This window comes from Impatiens glandulifera, chromosome 8, assembly GCF_907164915.1.
Source record: "Impatiens glandulifera chromosome 8, dImpGla2.1, whole genome shotgun sequence".
NCBI classification, from domain to species: domain Eukaryota; kingdom Viridiplantae; phylum Streptophyta; class Magnoliopsida; order Ericales; family Balsaminaceae; genus Impatiens; species Impatiens glandulifera.
The window spans coordinates 37,310,587-37,336,733 of record NC_061869.1 but is presented as its reverse complement, the minus strand read 5'-3'; the positions used below and the strand labels follow the sequence as shown (position 1 = coordinate 37,336,733).

Below are 26,147 nucleotides of genomic sequence, written 5' to 3'. Positions count from 1 at the left end.
TTCTCCCTTTTTGATTATTTAAGTTAAATATTCAAAACTCTGTAATCATTGGTCGGTTTAAAGAACTTATATTTATTGGCTGGTTAAAAACGGTTCGATTTGAAAATTTGAGAAAATTTTGAAAAAGTTTTGGTTTCTTTAGCAAATTTCTCCCTTTTTGATATTTTTAATTAAAAATTATCAAAACCAGCATTTTTTAAATTAAAACCTTATCATTAAGTCCCAAAAAATATTCATAATTTCCCAAAATAGTAGCTTTAATAAATAATAAAATAAGCATAAACTAAAGAGTAGTGGTTAGTGGCTCCCTCCATCCGGTTTGTTGATCATTTCGTTGAAGAAGCCATTTACGAAATCCCTTCCTAGTTGGCCAGAAATGTCGGCTGACCAGGAGCCCCTTCCCGTTTGAACAAGAATATTAATCCCAGGATTTCTTTGTCTTTGAAAAGCATTGCCAACCGAACTTCCTTCTCTAAGCATTCGCTGATCTGACCGGGCATTAGGAGGAATAGTTCGAATCGGGACTACCTCGATAGGTTGAGACCTTGCCCTTCGTCTACGATTTAATGGCTGTTCATCTTCTTCTTCTTCTTCACCGGTCGAATTTTCAGAGTTAGGATTTGTGTTCACCGGTGCCGCATTTTCTGGTCAGGTGTTTACTATTGCCGCCTCTTGAGCCCTCTTTCTCTTAGACACCGCTCTCGTCTTTTTAACAATTTGAGGGGATACCTCTTTTTTTATTGAGTTGATCCTGAATAATCCGAGTCGCATTCTCATTTGCTAGCTCGACCGCTTTGGCTCTGGCATCTTCTTCATCTTGAAATCGTCGGGCAGCTTCTTCATTCAATCTCAGTTTTTCGGCGTCGGTCACGCCTTGATTCTTTGCCAGCTCGTAGAGCTATATTGAAATAGCTTGAACTGATGCTAGGTTTTGAGAGACTACCTCTTGGACTTGCTCCAGTTTGATATCATGGGATTGAGATGAGGAAGCTTCTTCTCTACGAATTTCATTTACTTGAGCCTCCATGGATGTCTGCCATGGGGCCATGGACTTCTTGATCAAATCCTCAATCAGCATCTTCAGTCGGTCTTCGGAAATTGGGATTAGTGAACCGACCGACTGGTGTTGCACTGGAGTCACGCCATGAGAATGAGCGTGAAGAGAAATTTATGTTCCAACCGGTCTGTCAACACTCGATCCACTAGACTTGTTTCAGTCAAAAGACTTACTCGATGAAGCTTTGACCGATTTAGAGGGAGACGGATTGGTGGTTGCCTTGTCTTGTTCCTCTTTGTTTTCCAGAGTATTGATGGGAGAGTTCGGTTTACCGAAGGAGTGCTTGTTTTCTAACCCAAGGCGCTGATCCCCGGTTTCGGTTTCATTGAACATTTCTTGTTCCATCGGTTTGGAGGATTGACCGACCTCAAAATGTGATTTCTCGGCGTGGTTTTCATCTTGTTGAACATCTTTCTCTTCTTCAACCGGTTTTTCGTCATTCTTGTAAACCATTGCATCAAGATCTTTCATTATATTTTTCTACAGTGAGAGGACAATATCGTTCACTCTGGTGACATCTTCATTTAATTTGAAGTCCTCCTCTCTCTTCGCAACAATCGGTAGCAATTCATTCTGTCTTGCATTATCTTCGGCGAAATTATATCTTGACAGGGCTTCGTGGGAAGATGTGGTTTTTGTCAAATCGAATGCCACTTCTTCCAAAACTAGGAGCTTAGACCATTTCTTCTCCTTCGGTACCTCGGGGAGAACATCTTTGAAACTGACCTCCATTCTTGCATTGGCCCATGTATAGAACATGTTGGAAGTGTGTAGTGCCCTTTCATCAACCTCCTTAAAGATGTTGGTCAAAATATTTTCGGCCTCTTGCTCGTTTCCTTGAGGGTCCGGTATTTCAACAGAATCCTCAGCAATGACTTCTTCCTCACTAGGACTTGGATTGACTCCGGTTTTAGTTTGAGTCATTTTTTTATCTTTATTTGATTTTGTCGGCTCCTCGGCTTTTTCTTGCTCAAGGTTGGTTTGTCGATCACCTTCAAAACCTGTCCGGTCAGTTTCAGCTATCTGACCGGTCGCATCAATATTATTAGTCACATTAGTTTCTTCCATCCGATTGACTATATCCACAACGTTATTAATTATATCCGACACTATCGGTTGAACCTCTAAGGCTGCAAGCTCAACTGACATGGCTACAGTGTCCTTGACAATAGGAATAAGAGAGGAAATAAAATTATTTACTTCCATGAATACAAATTTTGTTAACATCCCTAATAATTATAAATTAATTTAATCTAGAGTCTACATATATATAATTATTAAAAATTGACTAGATTAATTTTTGTGGGAGTATGAGATGGTAGAAGAAAATTAGATGAGAGGAAATAAATTTGTAAAAAAATATATTTTTTAGAGTGTTATTATTCATTAAGAATAATGATTAAAAGTCTAAAAAAATCATTTTTTTAAGAGTAGACTCATTTTTAATAATTAATATGGTGTTTATATGTAAAAGTATGTACAACTAAAGGAAAGGAAGGAGACAAATTGTGTTATATCTGCACATGGAAGAATGAAAACTTAGAAGCTAAATTAATATACAATTAGTGAAATAATGAAAGAAATTAAAATAAAGTACCTATGATTATTTAATATTTAATTAACCCTATAGGTTTCTTTCATTTGCTCAACATCGAACGAACGATCGATCGCTGTAACCAAAGCACAAGAAAGAGAGAAACCAAAGCACCTCTACAGTAGTCATCAATGGTTCACTATCTTAAACCCTTCTTCCTTGTAATCTACCAATCGGATTTTACTTATGATTTCAGTTCCAAATCTGCAGGAATGGTGACCGGAGGAGGAGGCGGCGGTGGTGGTGGTGGCGGCGGTGGTGGGAATTTTCAAGATGAGGGGGAAAGTAGAAACCCTTCCATGGCATCGGCAGCTGGTGGAGCTACGAGGTCATGGGGGACTACCATTTCTGGTCAATCTGTCTCGACAAGCGGCAGCGTTGGGTCTCCCTCCACTCTCAGCGAGGCGGCTATGGCTACTCCCGCCAGTCAGAAAAAGATTCTGAGGCTAAATCATCTTGATTTACAAGATGACGATGCCGGATCTCAAGGAGATATAGGGTCAGAATCTTTTTCTTCTCCTTTTGCCCATTGATTTGATTTGATTTGATTTGAAAATTCTTGATTATCAATGTATTTCTGATGCTAGAACTTGTATTGATGGCTTTCATTATCATTTTCATGATTATATAGCAATGCCCTTTTTCATTCTTGTTGTTATGACCATTGATTGTGATTCCACTTGTCACGGTAAACAATCCAATGAATCTATCTGTAGATTTGTGAATGTTATATTTTTCAGTTGTTACAATCTGTATGACAACTTATGTTCTCTTCAACTGTTGGTTTGAACAGTAGCAACACCAAGAAGAAGAAGAAGAGAGCTCAACGAGTGGTTGCAGGAGGGGATAAAAGTAGCAGAGGTTTACGCCAGTTCAGTATGAAAGGTGGAATGCCCTTTTTCTAGTGCCTGAATCTCTCATCCATCTTTCTTATGGGAGGACGTAATGGTCATATTTTGAGGATCATATTTGTTGTACCCTTTTTCACTGATTTAATTTGCATTTTTGTTGTTGTTTTGTAGTGTGTGAGAAAGTTGAAAGCAAGGGAAGAACTACATACAATGAGGTAGGATGTTTCTATATGTTTCATTGGGTTTGTTATCTTTAATGTACTTCTTGACTTTGAGAATTATTTGAAAACACTTATAGTGTCTGTTTTTTATTCGGATATTGATGAGAAACAACCAATCAATTTTTGAATGTCTTTGACTAATTTTAGTTTGCAAACATAATCTCATCTAAATACGTATCCAAATGGGGCCATATATTGAGAATCCCAGATTAAACTTTTAGTATGGTCTTCTCTCCTTTTTGTGATATTACATTGGATCTAGTGTGTTGCTTTTAATTAAATCTAATGCCTGTCTTTGTTATCTTGTTTCGTCAACTTTAGTTTGTAGGTCTAAATTGCATTTCATGACTTTCCAATTTATATAACTATATAAGTGTTAACTATCCTAAAAAAATTGTTTTTCAAGGAGGTCTACTCTATTGATGGGAATTTTCTTATGCTAACTCTTTGTTGGATCTAGAAGAATACATCTTTGACCCATTTCTTTGAGACATGGTTTTCTTTTTAAGATGGAGCCTTCCTTTGGAGCATTTTTTATTTATTTTTCCTTTATGTGTAGTATCATAGTTCATATTTCATTCCAGTCTCTTTTGTTCATTCTCCTTGTGTACTTTGTCTTCATTTTTTCCTTTCTTCGAAACTTGACTATTGATCATATAGAAATGCTTCCCACTTTATATTATTTGATTCATTTTCAGGTTGCTGATGAACTTGTGGCTGCATTTGCTGATCCTAGTTATACTATGGTATCTCCAGACAAGGTCTGTCTATCACTTTCCTTGTAACAAATCCGTCAAATGCTCTTTTTATTATTTTTGAAGTTTTAGTTTAGATTGACGTTATTTTTTAAGAGGTTGTTATTATTTGGTGTCCCTGCTCAACAGCAACAATATGATGAGAAGAACATAAGGAGAAGAGTATACGATGCACTCAATGTACTCATGGCTATGGATATAATATCCAAGGACAAAAAGGAAATTCAATGGAAGGGTCTTCCCAGGACTAGCCTGAATGACATTGAAGAGATAAAGGTTTGAGATTAGTTATGTTTCTTGTTTTGAGTCAACTCATAAATATAAGCCCTCAAAGTATTCATCAATTTTGAGAAAAAAACTATGAAAACCTTTTTAATTGGCAAAATTCTAATGATTTTTTTTCTTTCTGTTCTAACACTCTCAGGCACAATATCAATGTTGTGGACTTGACCTAATTCTTTTCCACATACCACTTTCAAATTTCACCACATCAACACTAATAAAAAAAGAGAATTTGAAATTGCTCAGTGTGGCAAATAAAATTAGGTTTTGTCATCAAAATTTACTCCTATATGGCTAAGAGTTTGAACAAAAAGAATTCCGCTAAAATTGTCTCTAACAAGGGTTTCATAGCTGAAGTGTTTATATAAAAGAACAATTTAATATGTGGTTGAGAGTTAAAGTAAATCCCGCTCAAAATTGTCTTTAAAAGGTTTTCATAGTTGAAGGGCTTATATTGAAAAATATTGAAATTGGTTCATGTTATAATTGACTTATGTGGTTGATAGTTTGAATGATTTTTTTTTAACAAAGATACATTTTATAAATGTTGTTGAGACAACGGACAAAACAAGTTACTTGGTTTGAAAGCAGAAATTACAGAAAGAAAAGATATTTAAAGAGAGTATAATGTGCGAATCAATGAACAAAATGAACCAAAGGGAACCGAAAGAGGCTGATAAGCTAATTTATTGTCAGCTCCTTGTGAAGATCGATAATACTCAACATGAGTTGAAGTAGTGAGTATCGAGCTATTGAGAATTCTGACCGGTCTAGCATTGAAGAGTTTATATAAAAAAACATTAGCACAAGGGTGAATTTAAAAAATGTCTAGTACTTCAAATTCTCTCAAAATTGTCTTTAAAAATAGCTTTTAATTGTTGTCTAACATGCCAAATGCATCTTTCTGTTCTAGAAATCTCGTGTAATTTTTATTTATTTAATTGTTAGCGAGTATTCAAGTGTTCTAACTACAGGCAGAGCGTCTTGGGCTAAGAAGCAGAATTGACAAAAAAACAGCTTATTTGCAAGAACTTGAGGAACATGTAAGGATTTCACTCTGGTTTTCTAGTTGCTTTCATCTGTGGTATTTCTGTATTCTGTTTATATACAGAGGCAATTGTTGTTTTTGAATTATCTCCAGTTTTGTAACCTCATCTGTTTTTCAGTACATAGGTCTTCAGAATCTTGTACAAAGGAATGAGCGGTTATATGGCTCAGGGAACACTCCTACTGGAGGTGTGGCTTTGCCTTTTATACTTGTGCAGGTAAAATTTTAGGGCAGTTTGCAAAATTGAGGAATATTTTGAGGGCTTATTTATGGGTTTATCATTATACTGTACTTTGTTTATTCTGCTCAAAATTGTCTTTAAAACTGGTTCATAGTTGAAGGGCGGTTTGAATAAGTGGTAAAACTTTATACAAGAAAAATATCATTTCTTGTCCATGATTTTTTTTTTCGGTTTCTGGCTTTTTACCTTGTACATTGTTTTTACACAATATATAATAGGTGAACTTTGCCAACGTGTTCTCATATGCTTTCAAAGTTTATGGGCAGGAATGGGCATATTGACAAAATTTAGTTGTAAAAATTGTGTAAAAGGTGTGATAATAAAAAGAGTAATTTTCACAGATAAGAATGAGTTTTATTCCATTATATCTTTGCAAAATTGAGTTGATGATTTTATCCTTTGGATGTTTGAGTTTTTGGCGCTTCTCCTATTTCTCTCATTTGTTTTTTTCTTCTTGATTTCTATATTTAATTTTGCATAGTTTGAGCCTATATGGAAACTGTATTCTTCTTGAAAAATCGTGAAAGTTAACACTCAAAGTGATTTTGTTTTTTTTTTTTTTTTTTTGTAAAAGAATTTTTAACATCATGATCCAAATTATAGTTTAATTTTTGTTGCTTCACTAGTTATATAAATTATTTTTTAGAAAATAATCCAAATTATAGTGTAGTTTTTTTGTTTAATTTAGTATAGAGATTATCCTTTTTGTGTCATGATCAGATTATTTGTTAGATTATTATCAGAAAGAAAACAGGTCTTTATTGTACTTGTTAAGCATGTATTATGACATTCATAATAACTAATAACTTGTTTATTTATTGAAATGTTTAATATTCAGAAGATAGTTAATAAACAAGCCTCATTTTGAAACACTTTTTTACCCATCTCATTGTGGATTCTGAGATCACATTTTGGAAACATAATGTAGTTAGACACAAATATTTTTGTCCATCTCAATGTTTATTTATACAAATGTTTAATATTCAGAAGATAACTAAAATCTATTGACGGTTTCTATTTGGATCCAAATTCATATCCTTAAACGTAGATTGTCTATATATTTGTACGATCTAATATGAGATGATACATTTTTTGTTTGGTTTTGTGACGTTAACTGTAGACGCGTCCCCATGCAACCGTCGAGGTAGAGATATCCGAAGATATGCAACTGGTTCATTTCGACTTCAACAGGTGCTACTTTTTAGTTCTAGTTCTAGTTCTTAATGAACTTATTTTTATCTCTTTCAGTTCTAGTTCTTAATGAACTTATATTATAATCTTCATTCATCATTCTGAAATGCAGCACTCCTTTTGAGCTACACGACGATAATTATGTTATGAAGGCGATGAAATTCTGTGGAATAAATGAGGACGAATCATTGCCCAACTTCTCAACAGATGGAGGTGAAGGCTCAAGTATGTACCAAGCCCAACCGTCAAGGCCAAACTGACATCCCAATTTGCCTGCCTCTTTTTCGGGTAATCTTTCGAACATTAGTTTTTTGTTCTTTTTTGTATCTGACACCTAGAATGATCGTGTCTGTTGGGTCTTGTATATCATGTAGATCGTTAATGTTGTTAGTTTGGATTATATTGCTAGAGATTATATTGTCATGTATAATGGTGAGGTATAATGTTCAACTGTGAAGATCTGTTTTATCCTTTTGAATTTGGTATGATTCACAGTTCTATATCCTTGATAGGTTGTGGAAACTAGTGTTTTGTTTCATTTGGCAATTAAATTTTTTTTCTTGATTAATTATAAATAGATTATATTTTGGATTCATATCCAAATCATATATGATTTTTGACACACAAAAATGTATTTTTTCCAGATAACAAGAGTGCTCAATAATGCTCGGTTTTCTTATTCGATAATCGTGGTTTAGTTCAATCACTTAAGATAAAAAAGAGCCTTTTTAATATTCAAAATTCATTATTCTGTTTGTAGAATTTTGGCTTTGATATTATGATCCTAATCTATAAGAAATTGTAAGCCTTAGAATATGTAGTGATTACCATAACGGTAGTGTTTGCAATATGTAAATTTAGTTGAAAATGTAATTGTATGTATAAAATTGTTTATATTTTATAATTTTGTATTAAGGATTAAGAATAAAAAAATTATTTTATTTATTAAAATGATAATATTAATAATAATAATAAAATGATTGTTTCTTTTGTTATTTCTTTATAATTTTTTAATTGTTATTATAATTATAATTTTTTATTATTATATTTAATTTACTTAGTTAATTTTAAATATGCAATTGTTTTGTATTTTATTTAATTTAACTTTAATAGAAATAGAGATAATTATGTTAGATTTTATTTACTTATTATGCATAGTTACTTTTAACTATATTTGATATAAAATAATAAATATCATATTATTATTTAATTGTCATAATTATTTTTTAAATATGAAATTAATATAATTTTAGTTAATTAATTTATAATTAAAGTATATTATTTTAAAAAAATTATTATACTTAATTACTTTACTAAATTTTGTATGTAATAATGCATACAATAAATATGATTAATATTATATAAATTTAATATAAAATAATATATTATGAATAAATACTATTTAAAGAATGATATAATAATAACGTTTACTAAAATATTATTATTAGAACTCATCTTCATATATAAATTCTTAAATTAATTAAATATTATGATTTTTAATTTAATTTTATAATTTTAAAGAATTAAATGTCTCCATATTTATAAATTAAAATTAAGTTATTTTTATTGTTTTTAGTATATATATATATATATATATATATATATATATATATATATATATATATATATATATATATATATATATATTTATGTCTTTGATTAATATTGTGTGTAATTATATATAAATAATCATACTATATCAAAGTAAACTGTTATTATTAAAATGGATAAAAGTAAACTCTTATTATTAAAATGAAATTATTGATCTGACAGGTTTTAACAATCTAAATGAATTTTTAATTTTAACTTACATGTAAATGACTTCAAACACCTCTCAGTTGGTGTATCAGTTGGTGTATCAGTTGGTGTATGTAGACTGATGTCTTAATATTTTTGTTATTTATTTTTAAAGGTCTACCTTATTTTGGTTGAGAGTTTGAGTTTTTTTTTTTTTTTTTTTTTTTTTTTTTTTTTTTTTATTATGATAATTTAAGAGCTAAATAAGTCATATATCTTCTAATAATTAATTCATTTTTTATTCTTATTTTTATACATAATTTCTATATTTCAATTAGAAATAGACCAATTTAATTATATTGTTAATCATCTAATTCATCAATAAAATATGCTATAAATACTCTTTCTCAATTTTTGATATTCTTTAATTCATTAGTGATATCAAAACTGAAAAATAATTTACAATGAACAATGAAGATGTCTAAATAATAAGAATAACAATCTTATTCTAGTCATCACACAAAATCTATACAAACATAAATATGTCATATGAAAATCACAAGTTATTATAATTGTCAAGAATTGTGATTTACTTAAAATCTATACAAACATAAATGTCATATGAAAATCACAAGTTATTATAATTGTCAAGAATTGTGATTTACTTGAACAACATACATCAATATAAAAACACACAAAATGACAAAAATAGGACATGTACAAAATTCAAATAAAAAACTCATTCAAAATTTTTAAATTTGGTTAATCTCAACTCTTTTCAAAAGTTTATTTATCCAACTAGCTAGTAGTAAGTGCGTGGGGAAATTTTATCAAATAACCCTCCTCAAAAGAGGGTTATTATTAAAAAATAACCGGCCTCCATAATTATTTGTAAAAATAATCGTCCCTTAATATATGTTTCTTTCTTTCATTTTTCCCTCGTCCCCCTTCAATTCTTCATTTTAGTTTCCCTCTCTTCCTCCCCGACCTTTGGGCTCCCCTCATATTCCTCCTCTTTCTCTCTTCTTCTCCCTAACCCGACCGTGATCCCGACCAACGCCAACAACTTCTCCGACTCCTGACTCCCCAAGCAACGCAACTCCCAACAACTCTAGCGACGCCAGAACGCCTCCCCTCTAACGACGTCTTCATCATTTCAGCGTCGTCTTCAACGATATTTAGGTAAGTTTTGTTTTTTCGTCGTTTTCCTCTTGCATGCATGGTGAGTGAGTATGAAATGTTTTAGGGTTTTAGGGTTTATGTTTAGGGTTTTAGGGAAAACTTTTGTTGTTCAATAGCATCGATGCAAATGCATTTTGCGTCAGTGCAATAGCATCGATGCAAATGCATTTTGCGTCTGCACAATTTCATTTTTCTTTGGCGCAATTGCATCGACGCAAATTACATTTTGCATCCGCGCAATTGCATTGGAGAAAATAACATTTTGCGTCCGCGCAATTACATTGGCGCAAATTGCACTTGCGCCGACGCAAAATGCAATTGCGCCGTAAAAAATACATTTGTGCAGATGCAAAATGCAGTTTTCACTTTGCATTGAAGTATATTGTGTTTTCATGAGTCTAACATACTATTTCTTTGCAGATGGCACCAACCAAAACTAAATCCATTATTAAGAAGTTTCCTGGCCGTGTTTCATGGAAATCTGTTAGCACGTGCTTGTCAATGATAAATGAGAGGTTTAATAACCTTGATCTTATGGATAGGGATTTGCAAGCTAAATTCCAACATATATTCAAAACTCCGATTGTATTTTTCTCAGGAACAATACTCCATCAGTGAACTTTTGGGGTCTGCTGGGCATGAAGGAATATGCCTTGGTGACAAGCCTCAACTTTGGCAGATTTCCTGTGGTGGATAATAGGGACGTTGAAGATGTCCATCCCTGGTCCACAAATATTTTGGGGGTAAAATGATTGTTAGAGTGACAAAGGTTGAAGCAAGATTCCTCCAATGCTTTGTGTCACGGCCCAATCTTCCTAGACCAAGAAGAGGAGGAGGCTTTAGCCCACTTAAGCCCAACGCAATGAATATTCTAGCTGGAGGCATGTGCTTGATTATCGCATCACTAATTGACAATTAAAAGGTATATCCTTGATTAGTGCATCACTAATTGGTAATGAGAAGGTATTCCCTAAATTAGTGCATCGCTAATTGACACTTATAAGGAATTCCCTAAATTAGTGCGTCATTAATGTAATAGTTAGAATTAGTCGTATAAATATCTTTCAGGTATTACATTGTAAATCACTAAGTATTCAAGTGATATAATATTATTCTCTGTAAGAGTTTACTCTCTCTATAGAATTCTTGTGTCAATTTTATTAAGCATCGAGTGTTACGTCGAGTAAGGCTGACTAGTTACTCATTTTTGCGAAGATCATAATTAGTGTCGCACAAATCGTCAATAAAAAGACTAAGCCCATGACAATTGGTATTAGAGTTTAAATGATGAAGAGATCGGATGAAAGTTTAAAGGTCGTGGACGAAGTAGAGAATCTTCCCCACGGGACCGGAGAAGATGGTAGGAACTCTCGCAAAGTTCAGGCGAGAGGATCCAAAGCTACCAAAGAAAGAGAGAGATCAAGAGACGCTATCGTTGACATTATCTCTAGGTTAGAGAAGGTAGAACTCACTGTGGCGTACAAACAAGATAATACTAGGGACCTAGATGAACGCATTGCCGAGCTTGAGAAGGAGAGAGACAAGCTTCGAGAAGGAATGCAAGGTGCCCTGAACGAGGGCTTGTCCAAATGTCAAGAGCAAACTTAGATCGTGGAGCAAACCCTCCTTGGTGAAATCAGTACATTGACCGAGAAACTCGAGGTAATGTCATCTAAATAGCAAGCCACCGAAGAGGATGTGGCGTTACTCAAGAAGGCGATTGTGTAAGAGTGCGGACGTGCGCCTGTAGGAGTCCTCAATCCGACGATGAAAGACGTTCCCATGCCTAAAGCGTATTTAGGCGAAAGGAATGCGAAGGAGATCGACAACTTCTTATGGAGTCTGGACTAGTATTTCAAAGCACTCGACCTAGTATAAGAGGCGAGGAAGATAAATACTACCACAACATACCTGGAAGACACCGCAATGCTGTGGTGGAGGCAAAGGACTAGCGACATTGAAAGATGTATGTGTTCTATTAATACTTGGGGAGAATTTAAGGAGGAACTTAAAAGACAGTTCTATCCTGAAAATCCATTCGATAAGCAATGGCCAAGTTGCGGTGGCTCTCACACAGAGGGAGTATAAAGGAGTATGTCAAGGAGTTCATAACTAATCTCCTTGAGATTCCTAACTACTTAGACGAAGAAGCCTTGTTCACCTTCACTGATGGTATACAAATGTGGGCAAAGTTGGAGTTAGAACGGGGTGATGTCCCAGATCTAAACACCTCTATTGTCGTGGCAGAATCTCTTGTCGAAATGAGAAGACAAGAGAAACCAAAGTCGACCTATGAGAGGTATGACAAGGGTGAAAATGATGGAGACCATATCTACAATAATGAAGACCCAATTAAGTTTACCAAACCCAATGGTAGAGAAGATCAGAATGATAAACGTGGAGAGAAACCCCAGATAAAGTGTTTCTTTTATGAAGGACACACAAAGCAAGAGAGTACCCTATGAAGAACAAACTACCAGCATTGATGGAGGAGCAAGAACACCTTTACGACGAAGCTCGATTAGGATCGTTAAACCTACTTAGTTCCGTTATAGCCAAGTTTAATGATCCAAAGTCCGTGAAGAAATGACGACTATTTATGGAAACAAAAGTAAGTAACCACATTGTTAAAGCTTTGTTGGATACGGGAGCCAACACCAATTTTTTAGAGTTAAAGGAGGCGGGAAGACTGGGGATCATGTACACTAAGGAGCAAGAGTGACTTAAAGTATTCAACTCGGCACCAAGTGCAACTTATGTAGTTGCTCGTAATGTAAAGATCAACTTGGGGGAGTGGACTAACCTTCTGGATTTCTCCATCTACAAAATGGTTCTCGGCATAGAGTTCCTAGACATGGTAAATGCCTTCCTACTCCCTTCTACTAATACGATGTACATTCTAGAGCAAGTTAATACTTGCACAATACCTTTAACAAGAGAGGGCAAGAGAGAAACTATGCACTTATCTTTCATGCAACTCTCAAAAGGTGCGAAGAAGACCCACCCATCATCTTTTGTAACCATGAAAGAAGATGAGAAAATAGTGTCCAAAGAGAAGATACCTTCAGAAGTTACAACTATCCTAAAGAAAGTTCATGATGTAATGCCTGCTGGATTATCAAAGAAACCCCACCATAAGAGAGAGGTGAATCATAGAGAAGAGTTAGTCAAATGTACTAAACCATTGACGACGGTTCTTTATCGCATGAAACCTCCCGAATTGAAGGAATCGAAGAGGCAACCGAAGGAGTTGCTCTTCAAGAAAGAGAAGTGCAAAATGGCCAAGGCCGCCAAAAAAATGAAGAAATGGGAGGACAAGAAGAGAAGACACTTGGAGTTTGGAGGAAACCAAGTAATAGTAAAACTTCTCCTCCATTAAGGGAGACGATTTTCCAAAGTTCACGAGGGGCTTGTGAGGAAATACGAAAGTCCTTTCTTAGAGAAGAAACGGGTTAGAAAGCTAACATGTTGCTCAAAACTTTTATCATATGTGGAGACATCATCCATGCCTGCAAGGAGGACGCGATGAGTACGTCGCCAAATTGAGTGGGGGAGAATGTCACGACCCAATATTCCTAGCCCAAGAAGAGGAGGAGGCTTAAGCCCTCTTAAGCCCAACGCAAAGAATATTCTAGCTGCATGGCATGTGCTTTATTAGCGCATCACTAATTGACAGTTAAAAGACATGTCCTTGATTAGTGCATCACTAATTGACAATGAGAATGAATTCCCTAAATTAGTGCATCGCTAATTGACACTTATAAGGAATGCCCTAAATTAGTGCGTCATTAATGTAATAGCTAGAATTAGTCCAATAAATACCTTTGAGGTATTACATTGTAAATCACCAAGTATTCAAATGATATAATATTATTCTCTATAAGAGTTTACTCTCTCTAGAATTCTTGTGTCAATTCTATTAAGCATCGAGTGTTTTGTCGAGTAAGGCTGACTAGTTACTCATTCTTGCGAAGATCGTAACTAGTGTCACACGGATTGTCAGTGAAAAGACTAAGTCTGTGACATTTGATAAGGAGGATGCATAGAAGATGTGGCTCATATACCTGATTTACGAGTATCTTTTTGCAGCTGATAATAGGAGGAGGGTAAGCTTGGAAATTTTCCGCATGGTGGAGGACATGAAGTTGTTCCTTCAATTTCCATGGGGAAATGTGTCCTTCAGAGGAACCCTAAAGGGAATTGACAAAGATATGAAACATCTCCAGAAGGTATATCTAGCCAAGAGGGAAACCTGGAAGGGGAAAAGCGACTGTGCTGTCGCTTATACTATTCATGGGTTTGCACTAGCCTTCCAAGTGTGGACCTTTGAGGTTATCAAGACGTTTATCCCCAAATTTGCGGATAGGACTGAGCGGGAAAAGCCTATATGCCCAACGATATTTCTTTATAGAGCCTTCAAGAGAAACACTGTACAGGGGTAGTCACTGCCCTCCTGAAGTGCAATGTTTTCACCGAGATTGATGAGTTTGAGGAAGAGAAGAGGAAGTACTATGGGGAGGACTTTGAAGATATGCGAGGCTGCATTTATGATGAAATCTTTGAACTGGATGGTAGGAAGAGAAATAATGAAGATGCTAGTACTCCCAAATATGAAATACTCCCAAACCGACGACCAAGAGGAGAATACTACTTAATCCCCAGCCCGCCAAAACCACACTAACAAAGAGGAAGAGGACCGAGAGGTCATTTACTAATGAATCTAGCCAAGACACATCTCGGTGCCAAGACACCTCTCGTTTTACTACTAATGAATCTAGCCAAGACACCTCTCGGTCTACTAAACAAGTCCCTTATGCGACGACTCCTCAAACTAACCAAGACAATTCTCCATTTAGTGCTCCCAATCGAGTGACTGAATCCCAGACTGATGCCAAACATGATGAGCTGAGAAAGGATGTAAAGTAGATGACAAATGATGTAAATGAGCTTAAAACTGAAATGAAGCTCATCAAAGAGGTTCAAAGTCTTATGTTCAACCAAATAATCACATTATTGGGGGAAATAAAGGAACAAAAGAATGTTGATTCAATGGAGAAGGATATGCTTTATGAGTTGAAGAAAAAGAAAGATGATGATGAGTTGGAGTTGGAGAGGGTTGATGAGTTAGAGAAGAATAGGCTTGAGGAGTTGAAGAAGAATCAAGATAATGATGAGTTGGAGAAGAATAGGCTTAAGGAGTTGAAGAAGAAGCAAGATGATTATGAGTTGGAGAAGAATAGGCTTGAGGAGTTTAAGAAAAAGCAAGATGATATGCAAGATGTTGAGGAGTTGAAGAATAAACAAGATGATAAGAAAGATGGTGAAGAGTTGAAGAAGAAGCAAGACGATAATGAGTTGGAGAAGAATGAAGATGATAATGATAATGAGTTGACACAGGAGGAGAGGTAGTAGAATGAGAGGCTTGAGTTGAAGTGGGTGCAGGAGGAGTTGGAGAAGAAGTAGACTGAGTTGACAAAGGAAGACAAGAAAGATTTAGCCACAAAGAAGGAGTTGGCCACGAAGAGGAATGAAGAGTTGGACAAGAAGATGAAGGAGGAGTTTGAGAAGAAGAAGGAGTTGAAGAAGAAAAATGATGATGATCAACAATTGGAGAAGAAGAAGCACGATGATCAACAATTGGAGGAGAAGAAGGATGAGGATGATTTGTTAAAATTGACTCAAACAAAATTTTTAGGAAAACGGTTTCGAAGAAAGAGGCAGAAGTCTACCCGATTGGGAAACTACACAGACCTTAGTGGGAAAAAATTTAAACTCAATGATCTGGTAACGGTCAATCCTCTTTTAGATTATGACATTTAATAAATGAAGGAATTGAACAATTGGAAGAAGCTGAAGGAGGTGAAGGGTGAAGACTTGAAGGATGTGAATACTTGCATAACTGATCAACAATTCTTTGAAAGATTGCTCAAGCCTCAAAATTTTCTACATAATGATGTATGTTTTGTTCAGTAATATACATTTTGTGCCGATGCAAATGGATTTGCGTCGGCCGCAAATTGCAATTTGCGTTGGCAAGTTCAATATGTGTCGGCTCAAATTGTAATTTGTGTCGGCGCAAAATGCAATTTGCGGCTAAGAAAATTGCAACTTTGAGTTGGATTCTTGCTATTAGTATGTATATTGTGCTTAATTAATTTTTTCTATTGTGTAAGAGATAGATGCAACATGTTTCCTTAATATAAGAAGGGTTGCCGAATTCCCTAGGACTTATGATCCGATGAATTTCACAATATGTGACTGTCATATAGCTTCGAAGTTTTAGTCTCATTATGAAGAGTTCGCCACAAATCCAGGATACTTCAAGTTTAACATGAAATTCATGGAATATTTCATGTGTGATGTTAATAGATTTATGACTTGTTAGAATACCGTAGATATCATATATATCTCTATGAACCTAAATCTGAAGCACTAGGTCTTGTGTCAGGTGCATCTACAAGATTGGTGCATCAATGTATATGACTGCGAACAAAGACTTTTTAAAAATGATCATTATGACAAGTTCATGAAACTATTATGTGAAATGCTTCCATATTTTCTTGAACAGAGAATGACCCATGTTGACAAGTCTAGGTATCCTCAGTTCAAATTAGAAAGTCTGCCATATGTTGTAATACCACACCCAATAGTTCCAAAAGTAGGGGGTGTGGTTTTTTTTATAGTTATGTATATGGAGTACCTTACTACCTCAATGGATGTATCAGCTGTGATCACAAAAACATGAATTTTTGGAGAAAGAAATTGGCAATAATGTTATTCCACCAAATAATAGACTCGTAGGAAATGGGTTGCATGACACTCTTCTACCATGTAATAATTTGTTAAATACATGTTCTTAAATAGTTTACCATTTGATTAGTTGTCATTTATGGGTGTTTAAGAAAATGGCTTAACATGTCAATGTGTTTCAGGATTGTTATAGAATGCTCATCTGTGGATAGTCACCGTATATGAAAAGAACTGAAGAAATTGAAGTCTATTTTGACAGTCATATTTGCTTTCTTAAGTTTGAATGCAAATTGATGTATAATCTTTTATTTTATAAGAATATTTTTGATTGAGTATATAATGTATAATGTAGTCTATTAACATTAATGAGCAAAGTGCACTAATTTATATAGTAATTTACATTTTGCGCTAACGCAAATGCCATTTGCGCCGGCGCTAAATGTATTTGCGCATACGCAAAATGCATTTGTATAGACGCAAAATGTAATTGCGCAGACACAAAATACAATTTGCGTTGGCAAGCAATTTGCATTGGCAAGTGCACTATGTGTCGGCGCTAATTGCAATTTACGCTGTCGCAAATTGATTTTGCGTCTACGCAATTGCGTTTTGTGCCGGTGCAAATTGTATTTGCGTCTGCACAAATAAAATTTGCGTGGACTCTCACTTTTAATCAAGAACATAACCTCCAAAAGTTAAATACCTAACACTTTCACTTTTTCTGGTTTATGTAAGTGAAGCAAATGAAATATTTTTGTTTTTCCAAAATGTAAAAGTTTACACTGAAAGTGTTGTCACAATGTCGACTGATAATAATACGAACAAAGTCTATACCAAATCTTGATCAAGTGACAAAACAACTTGACCATCAAGTCACGTGAAATCTTATTATAAATATATTAGAAGATAACACTTTTGTGGGCTAAAATATAAAACCAAAAATGCTTCAGACCATGGAAATACTAACTTAGACAAAACTAATCAATAAGACCATGAGATAATACCACCTTAGGCAAAATTATTTACCAGTTCATGGAAAAGTACCACATTATTAATCGTTACATACCTAACACTCTCTCAATTCAATTAATATAATATAAATTATAAATAATCTAACACAATTTGATCAAGAAATATCATTTATCATGCCAAAGGTTGTGCAATAGATTGTGAAAGTTGTGTACTAGATTGTGATGGTCTTGCAGTAGATGGTGCAGGCATCGCTGCTGAGCATGTTGCCCTGTTATGGCCTAGACCACCACATGAGCTGCATCGTCTCCATTTCTTATAAGGCTCACATTGTGATGGCCTACGCTTTGTTGTTGGTCGTCTTTTCTTAACCTTAACATGGGGTTTTAGGCACACTCGTTCCTTGATATATTCGGGAATTTCCCAAGCACCTTTATTACAAATTGGATAACATGTATCCGCATATACAATGCACCACGCTTCAGTTGAGTAAAATCTAAAAAATGATATTTAAGTCATATAAATTCAACATAAATTCAACATGCGATAAATTTGTTACATTCTCTAACCTTGCACAACACTCATAGGGAACCGATTTCCAGGAATGGGCAGTAGTCAGGGCATGCGTACAAGGAAGATCAGATACATCAAATACCCTAGAAGTACAAGTTTGAGCTTTGAAGTCAACTTGAAAAATTAAATTCACTATCATGCATATGGAACTAGAATCGGTTAAGCGGATTAACTTTGTAGAATCTAGCCTTCTCGGATTGCTCACGTAAGAACTTTTCATAATATGGAGATAAATATTCTGTGTGGTTGGAAGCTTATTCTCTTCTTTGATGAAACCATTCTTGTATTAAGAATCTTAAATAGTAGCTAATATTGTTATGGGATATTTCCTACTATTTTTGCTCTAACTATTAAAGCTATATGCATAATTGCTTATCATTTGATTGTATCGCAAACTGGGGAAAAAGGCACGACTCCATCTCTCCAGTCCAATTTGTTCCAAATATCTAGCAATCCGAGGGTCTTTAGTCTTGATCTTGTCAAAATGTAGATGAAACTTTGACCCAGTGTATGCGCGAGAAGCCAAATCAAACTCAATGTGGCAATTATCAGTTTTAAATTTGGCCATAATATTCATTTTGATGTAGTATGTGCATGCACCGTGATGTGCTTCTAGAAAATTGTAGACAAGGCATTGGAAATACTTAGGTGTCTATCGGATACGAAGACGAGATCCGGGACTGATCCCATTGTCACTATTATTTGTTGCATGAAATATGTCTAAGAGTTATTATTCTCCGAATCAACGACGCCAAAAGCAACGGGATATAGTTTCCCATTCGCATTCAATGTTATCATTACTAATAGTTGACCTCCAACCTTGTGCTTAAGAAAACTAGCATCGACGCACAATACATGACGACAACAGCTTCTGAAACCCATAATTGAGAGGCCTAGGGACATGAACATACACCTGAAGTGGCCTTGCTCATCCGTCTAGATGACAGTTATGGTACCTGAGTTATTCTTCTCAACCATGAACATGTATGATGGCAATTTACCATAGGAATCCTCTACAGTTCCTCGCACCGCCATTAAGGCCTTTTCCCTAAGCCTCCAAGCCTTATTATTTGTCAGATTTAACCCATAGTTTATCTGCATGTCTTCCATTATTTTCTTAGGCATGTGGTCATGGTGATTTTCTATGTACTTACGTTTGATACACTTCCCAATTACCCATGTGTGTTCTTTTACTAATTTTCGAATCTCAAATATCTGTGAGAATTTTTCTTTTGTAGCACGCAATATCCACTTGTAGTTCTCAGCCAGACATTTCACAAACCAAAATTTTTTTATTGACTTTGTTGGGTCAAATTATTTTGACTAAGGGTCAAATTATTTTGACTAAGGGTCAAATTATTTTGACTAACGATATTTTGATGATGAACTTGTGAAAATCTCAAATAAGAATGAAACTAATCCGTCTAATTGTTTTTATGCAGGTGCATCAAAACATGCTAAGTTAGACTTAACTTGAATCAGGTTCATTAGACGTGTTGGTTGTTAGACGTACGACTACTTAGACGTGTAGTCTAACTGATACGTGGTTAGACATGCAGTCTAACGAACATGTAGTTAGACGTGCAGTCTATCATATATGTGGTTAGACGTGTAGTCTAACGAACACGTAGTTAGACGTGTAGTCTAACTTATACGTGGTTAGAGGTGCAGTCTAACGAACACGTAGTTAGACGTTTAGTCTAACGAACACGTAGTTAGACATACAGTCTAACGAACACGTAGTTAAACGTACAGTCTAATTGATACGTGGTTAGACGTGCAGTCTAACAGACACGTAGTTAGACATGCAGTCTAACATATACGTGGTTAGATGTACAGTCTAACAGACACGTAGTTAGACGTGTAGTCAAACAGATACGTGGTTAGACGTGTAGTCTAACAGACACGTAGTTATACGTACAGTCTAACAATTACGTGATTAGACGTGCAGCAGTTGCTTGAAGTTAGCATTCGTCTAGCCATAATAAACTAGTTGTACGCTACTCCTGCTCCACTATTCCTTGCAGATTAGTATGACATCCAGTTGCATCCAATGAATGAATTCCACGTAAGTAAATATTCTTCCCACTAATTGTTCTTTGCAGGACAATCCTAGAATAATATTCGGCGCACTACCAGATTGGTACGACCACGATCTTTGTGCATAGTGTCTGATATACTTGTGTACTATGGAGGCTATCCAATGGGTTCTTGCCACGTTTCAATGCAGAAGATTCGACCGTTAGTACATGTTCTCTATTTAAAGATGTTCAAGGACAACGGACGAGCTGCCGGACTTACAATCGATCTTACAAATTTCTCACTTGTTTACTTACTGAGTTTGTACATTAAAAGAGAGATAAAATCAAAGTATTGTCTAGATGAGTGATATTCTTAAACCTTCTGTAAGTTAAATAAAGTTTGTTTTGTTCAACAGTTAGCTAACATTAAAACTGTATTTGATTCAAAGAAAAGTATAGTGAATTCTTCTGGTGGTTGGAAAAAGGGGTGAAGTAGGAGAGTTTTGCTCTGAATATCCATAAACAACTCTCTGTGTCGTTTACATTTTGTCCTTCATTCTTTCATTCGTTCTTAGCTTCAAACCCAATCAAACGTTTTCACACTTGAATCGCTTCAAGAGTTTGCAAAGGTTTGTGAGGAATAGAAAGCGATATAAATCCCTAACATGATTTCTATCAAACCGTTTTCCAGAAGTTGTCATCAATAGTTAGATCCCTGTCTCTATTGGTGTCACCGATCCTTTCAATTGGTATCAGAGCTCTGTTCTTCTATTCTCAAGCTTTCAAGAATTTGAATCATGTCTATCATCAATGAGATCCCTCTTCTTTCGAAAGAAAACTACGATTATTGGATGATGAGAATGCAAGCTCACTTGAATGCTCTTGATTGTGATATGTGGAGTGTCATTACGAACGGTCCTATAAAGATTTCTAAATCAATATATGAGTGGACAACGGAAGATAAGATGATCAACAACTTGGACAACGTTGCCAAAGATATCTTATATCAATCAATCAACATGAATATATTCTGCGAGATCAAATCTTGCTCATCTGTTAAAGATACCTGGGAGAAGCTGATTCTGATTTATGGTCGTAATGTCCAAACTAAGAAGAACCAGAATGATCAGAAAGTTTTCATGTGTGCTGAAAATAAGTCCAAATGTGCCGATAGCAATTCAGAGGATTCTCCTATTGAAAAGGATACAAAAGCTGTCACTTGCTTGATGGAAAATGATCAATCCAAGGTAAATGATCTTTCCCCACAAGAATTTACCAACGACGAGTTAACTACTACACTCAATGACATGACCATTGAGTACAAGAAGTTATTAGATTCCTTTTATGAAATGAAAGCAAAGTATGAGACTAATATTTCTTCTTCACACAAAATTTCTTAATCAAATGTTTTCGAAAAGAAAGTGGTCGAAATCTCATCTGAGAATGAGATACTCAAGAAACAAATTCAAATTCTTTCTTCTGATTAAAAGGTTAAACTATGTTGTTAGTGCTTTGACAAGGTCTGGAGAAGCTGTCAAATATCATATTAGTTTGTTGAAACCCGCTGGATCTAAATCCGGTTTAGGATTTGACAGCAATGACTCAAATCAGTCCTGCAAAAAGTTAAACTCAGAAACTGACAAGATTAAGCCAATAAGCTTTTTCACAGGGAGTCTAACTGACATTGAACATGATCCAATTCATGAAGAGTTAACTTTGAATAATGAAATAACTTATTATACGCCGACTGTTAGCTGACTGAAAATTAAGTTAGATGTAGCTAGCAAGTCTGGCAATCTAAAACTTGACAAGAAGTTAAAGATTTTTAAAAGAAAATCATCTTCAAAAGCTAAGGTATTAGAGGCTAGCAGGAAGGCGTCTGCTATGTCAAAATCATACGCATTAATCACAATAAAAAATGGAAAATCCATCAAAAGAACTGAAATATGGATTCCTAAGGGACTGATTGACCGAGGACCCAAGTGAATTTGGGTACCAAACGATTGTAAATATTATTTTGTGTAGGTACATGTGAGTGATTTCCTTGAGGATTCAGTCTGGTATCTGTACATCGGATGTTCCAGACATATGACAGGAAACAAATAACTTCTTACTGATATAGCAGATTGCTCAAGTCCTAAAATAACTTTTGGTGAAAATAAAAAGGGTAAGACCATGGGTATGGATAAGATTATCCATGGTAATCTTACCATTAATGACGTCTTACTTGTTGACAATCTGTGTTATAACTTGATTAGTATTAGTCAACTATGTGATAACGGTATGATAGTTGATTTTCAAACTCACGCATGCCTAATTAAGGATCAACATGGTAATACTTTATTAACTGGAAGTAGAGTAGGAAATTCCTATAAAATGAACTGGCAAAATAAAACATCTAATCTTATGTGCATGATTTCCAAGAATGACCAAAAATGGTTATGGCATAAAAGGTTAAACCATCTAAACTTTAAAACCATCAACAACATTTGTTCGAATAGTTTAGTGTTCGGTTTACCTAAATTACAGTTTTCTAAGGTCAAGGTCTATCCTGCTGGCTAGTTAGGCAAACATGGCAGATCATCGTTCAAAAGTAAAGGGAAATCTCAATCAAACCGCTATTTAGAACTGTTACACATGAATCTGTTTGGTCCAATTCATGTAAATAGCCTAGGAGGAATGAGATTCACCATAATTGTTATTGATGATTTTTCACGATTTACATGAGTAGAATTTTTAAAATCAAAGAATAAAACTACTAAAAATTTGATTAAAATCTTTAGAAGAATTCAGAATCAGAAATCTTTAAGTATTACTTGCATTAAAAGTGATCAGGGAAGTGAGTTCACCAACAGACGCCTTTCCTCTTATCTCGAGGAGTTTGGTATTAGGCACGAGTTGTCTAGTGCCAGAACCCCACAGCAGAATGACATTACTGAGAGAAGAGTGAGAACTCTAAAGGAAGTAGTGAGATCTATGCTAGCTGAATCAGATGTTCCTCATAGGTTCTGGGCAGAAGCAATAAACACAGCTTGTTACACACAAAATCGGCCAATAATTAACAAACGTTTTGATAAAACATCCTATGAACTGTTTTACGGAAGAATTCTTATAGTGTCGTATTTTAAAGTATTCAAGTATAAATGTTTTATCCATAACAATGGGAAGGATTTTGATACTAAAGTAGATGTTGGATTCATACTGGGATATTCTTCAATAAGCAAGGCTTACGAAGTATTTAACAACATAACTCAAACTATTGAGGAGTCCCTACATGTTGTTTTTGATGAGTCTATTGAAAGTATTTCCATTGATCAAATCGACATTGCTAACAGATTAGAAGCGACAAGTCTTAAGTCTGTGGGTGAGGATGAAGCTCTAGCTAAACGGATTTCGTTGTCTGATCCTGTGGCTGATCCGGTTGAAATCCAACCAGACGTACAAACTCTTGTTCAACAAACCATTGAGAGTTCGGACGTCGCGGAGTCATCTGGTCAGATGACTAACCCTTTAGGACCCAACTTCAAATAGAACAAAAATCATCCACTAGAATTGATTATCAGAAATCCTAACTCTCCTCGCAGGACAATACGTCAATTGATGGATGAAATGGTCAATTCTGCCTTTATTTCTCAAATTGAACCCAAGAAAATTGGTGAAGCAGTGCTTGATCCAGATTGGATCAATTCTATGCAGGAGGAGTTAAACCAATTTGTGAGAAATAAAGTGTAGCATCTAACTCCAAGACCGTCTGATCAATCAGTCATTGGAACAAGATGAGTCTTTAGAAACAAGCTTAGTAAAGATGGCCTAGTTATAGCTGAAGCGGAGTACCTTGCTGCAGGTAGTTGCTGTTCTCAGCTTTTGTGGGTTCAACAACAGCTAAGGGACTATGGGATTGAGGCAGAAGAATCTCCAATTTTCTACGACAACACAAGTGCTATCGCCATCACCTACAATCCAGTTTTGCACTCCCGAATAATGCAAATCGAAATCAGACATCATTTCATCCGTGAGCATGTTAGTCAAAAGCAGATTCGCCTTAAATACATCTCAAAAGATCAACAAACTACAGACATCTTCACAAAGCCTCTACCCAAGACTAAGTTTTCTCACTTTAGAAATATCTTAGAACTTGTTGATCTTGATTGATTTTATTATATGCATGAACTGAGGGGGAACCTATTGTTCAAACGTGACTGGACAAACAAGAAGACAGAGGTCTCAATACGTCCAATGGATCAGTAATTTAAGAAGCATAACTACTTAGACATAAGTCTGCTCAAGTAGTTTTTATTTTCATTTGGATTCATTTCTTGGTTAATAACCTGCGCGGTTAGACGCAGACGTCTAATAGACGTTAGACATTTATAAGACAAGAGCAATTGGAATCTCACGTCTAACCGAACACGCGTTTAACACATGGTGTTTATGCGTAATTAGACGTTCAAAGTCTAATAGACTTGTGACTGTCTATAAGACAAGCGTGATTAGACGTTGACGTCTAATAGACGCATATCCAAATTAGAAGTAAAGAATGTGGAAAGTAAATTAAACGTCTAACTACTTATGTACTTTTTTTTTGTGAAAAACGACTTAGCGTCATTTCATTAAAAATTCCCAAAAACGGAAAAAAAAAACCACGAATTTAAGAGATCATTCTAGACAGGCCTATAATGATTTTGAAGTCGTAACATTCTGAATAAAAACTAAAAAACTAAAAACGTAAATGAATTATCTGTTTACAATGCTTTCAATTCTAGTGAGTTTAAAAAACGGTAAATTCCAGTTCCTGCAGATATTCCAGTTCTGCTCCGTGCTTGGAATTCTTCTCCACGTTCCCGCGAGGGCACTGCAATCCGATACAATATCTTTTCATAACTCGAACTACTTATGTACTTAGGCTGTTCATCTTTTAGCTATTGGGACAACTGTTCACTGCCACTGTATTTGTCCATGTACTTTTCCTGTCAAAAATAAATCAGTCACATCTCAAATGAATTGAAGACATGTGTCTTTCAATGTTTAAAGAGTGACTAAAATTTCTGATAACTTTCCACTACATGTCTAATATTAATAGTACTTTTTCATGATTAATATTAAATGATAGTTGCATCTCTTGGGAATAGGTTTCTTAAGTTTTTGATGGTTCATATAATCATGAAGTTAATAGTAACGCGTTAGCTTTCCTGTATTTAATAAATGTTCATACTCAAAGGTTTGAGTATCACATTTCTGAATTCCCGATTCTCTCTCTAGCATTCGAATCCCTAAGGTCTTTTGTTCATCCTACTAAAATGTCTTTTCTTTCTCCAAAATCTCTGTAAATAGATTATAAGTCTGTCTCCACCTTGGTGATTCCAGAAATGGTTTCAATGTTTGAATCTCTAAAAGTCTTTGATCTCAAGAAATTTCTTCGTACCCACTGCATTTTTCACTAACAGGCGGTTCTTGAATTCTTCGAAACTGCTGGATTTTATCATAACAAGTATATTCGTGCGAATATACTTGGCAAAAATATCTGCTTCTCTGAAGAAACATTAGGCATATTCTTCAGACTTCCAACCGAAGGGATCTATAAATTTTCTTCTTCCTCCGATGAAATCTTATCTAAGATGACGTTCGTTTTCTCAAATCAATATTTTGAAGGGCAACTCGTTCCTGTCGCCTCCCAC

The 26,147-nt window shown here is 35.1% G+C and overlaps 1 protein-coding gene across 2 annotated transcripts; it reads left to right on the top strand.

Annotated features, from left to right (window-relative positions):
• Positions 1-2,714: 2,714 nt before the first annotated feature.
• LOC124912127 (transcription factor-like protein DPB) lies at positions 2,715-7,737 on the top strand. Of its 2 annotated transcripts, none has more exons than XM_047452689.1 (10): positions 2,715-2,785; positions 2,862-3,150; positions 3,445-3,536; positions 3,674-3,717; positions 4,422-4,484; positions 4,608-4,754; positions 5,735-5,803; positions 5,934-6,025; positions 7,170-7,240; positions 7,353-7,494. In XM_047452689.1, the coding sequence occupies exons 2-9, from the start codon at positions 2,864-2,866 to the stop codon at positions 7,195-7,197; spliced, it is 822 nt and encodes a 273-aa protein (XP_047308645.1). In that variant the 5' UTR covers positions 2,715-2,785; positions 2,862-2,863; the 3' UTR covers positions 7,198-7,240; positions 7,353-7,494. The 2 variants fall into 2 exon arrangements, with proteins under 2 accessions (XP_047308645.1, XP_047308644.1); XM_047452688.1 differs by having other exon boundaries at positions 2,769-2,785; positions 5,927-6,025; positions 7,353-7,737.
• Positions 7,738-26,147: the final 18,410 nt, after the last annotated feature.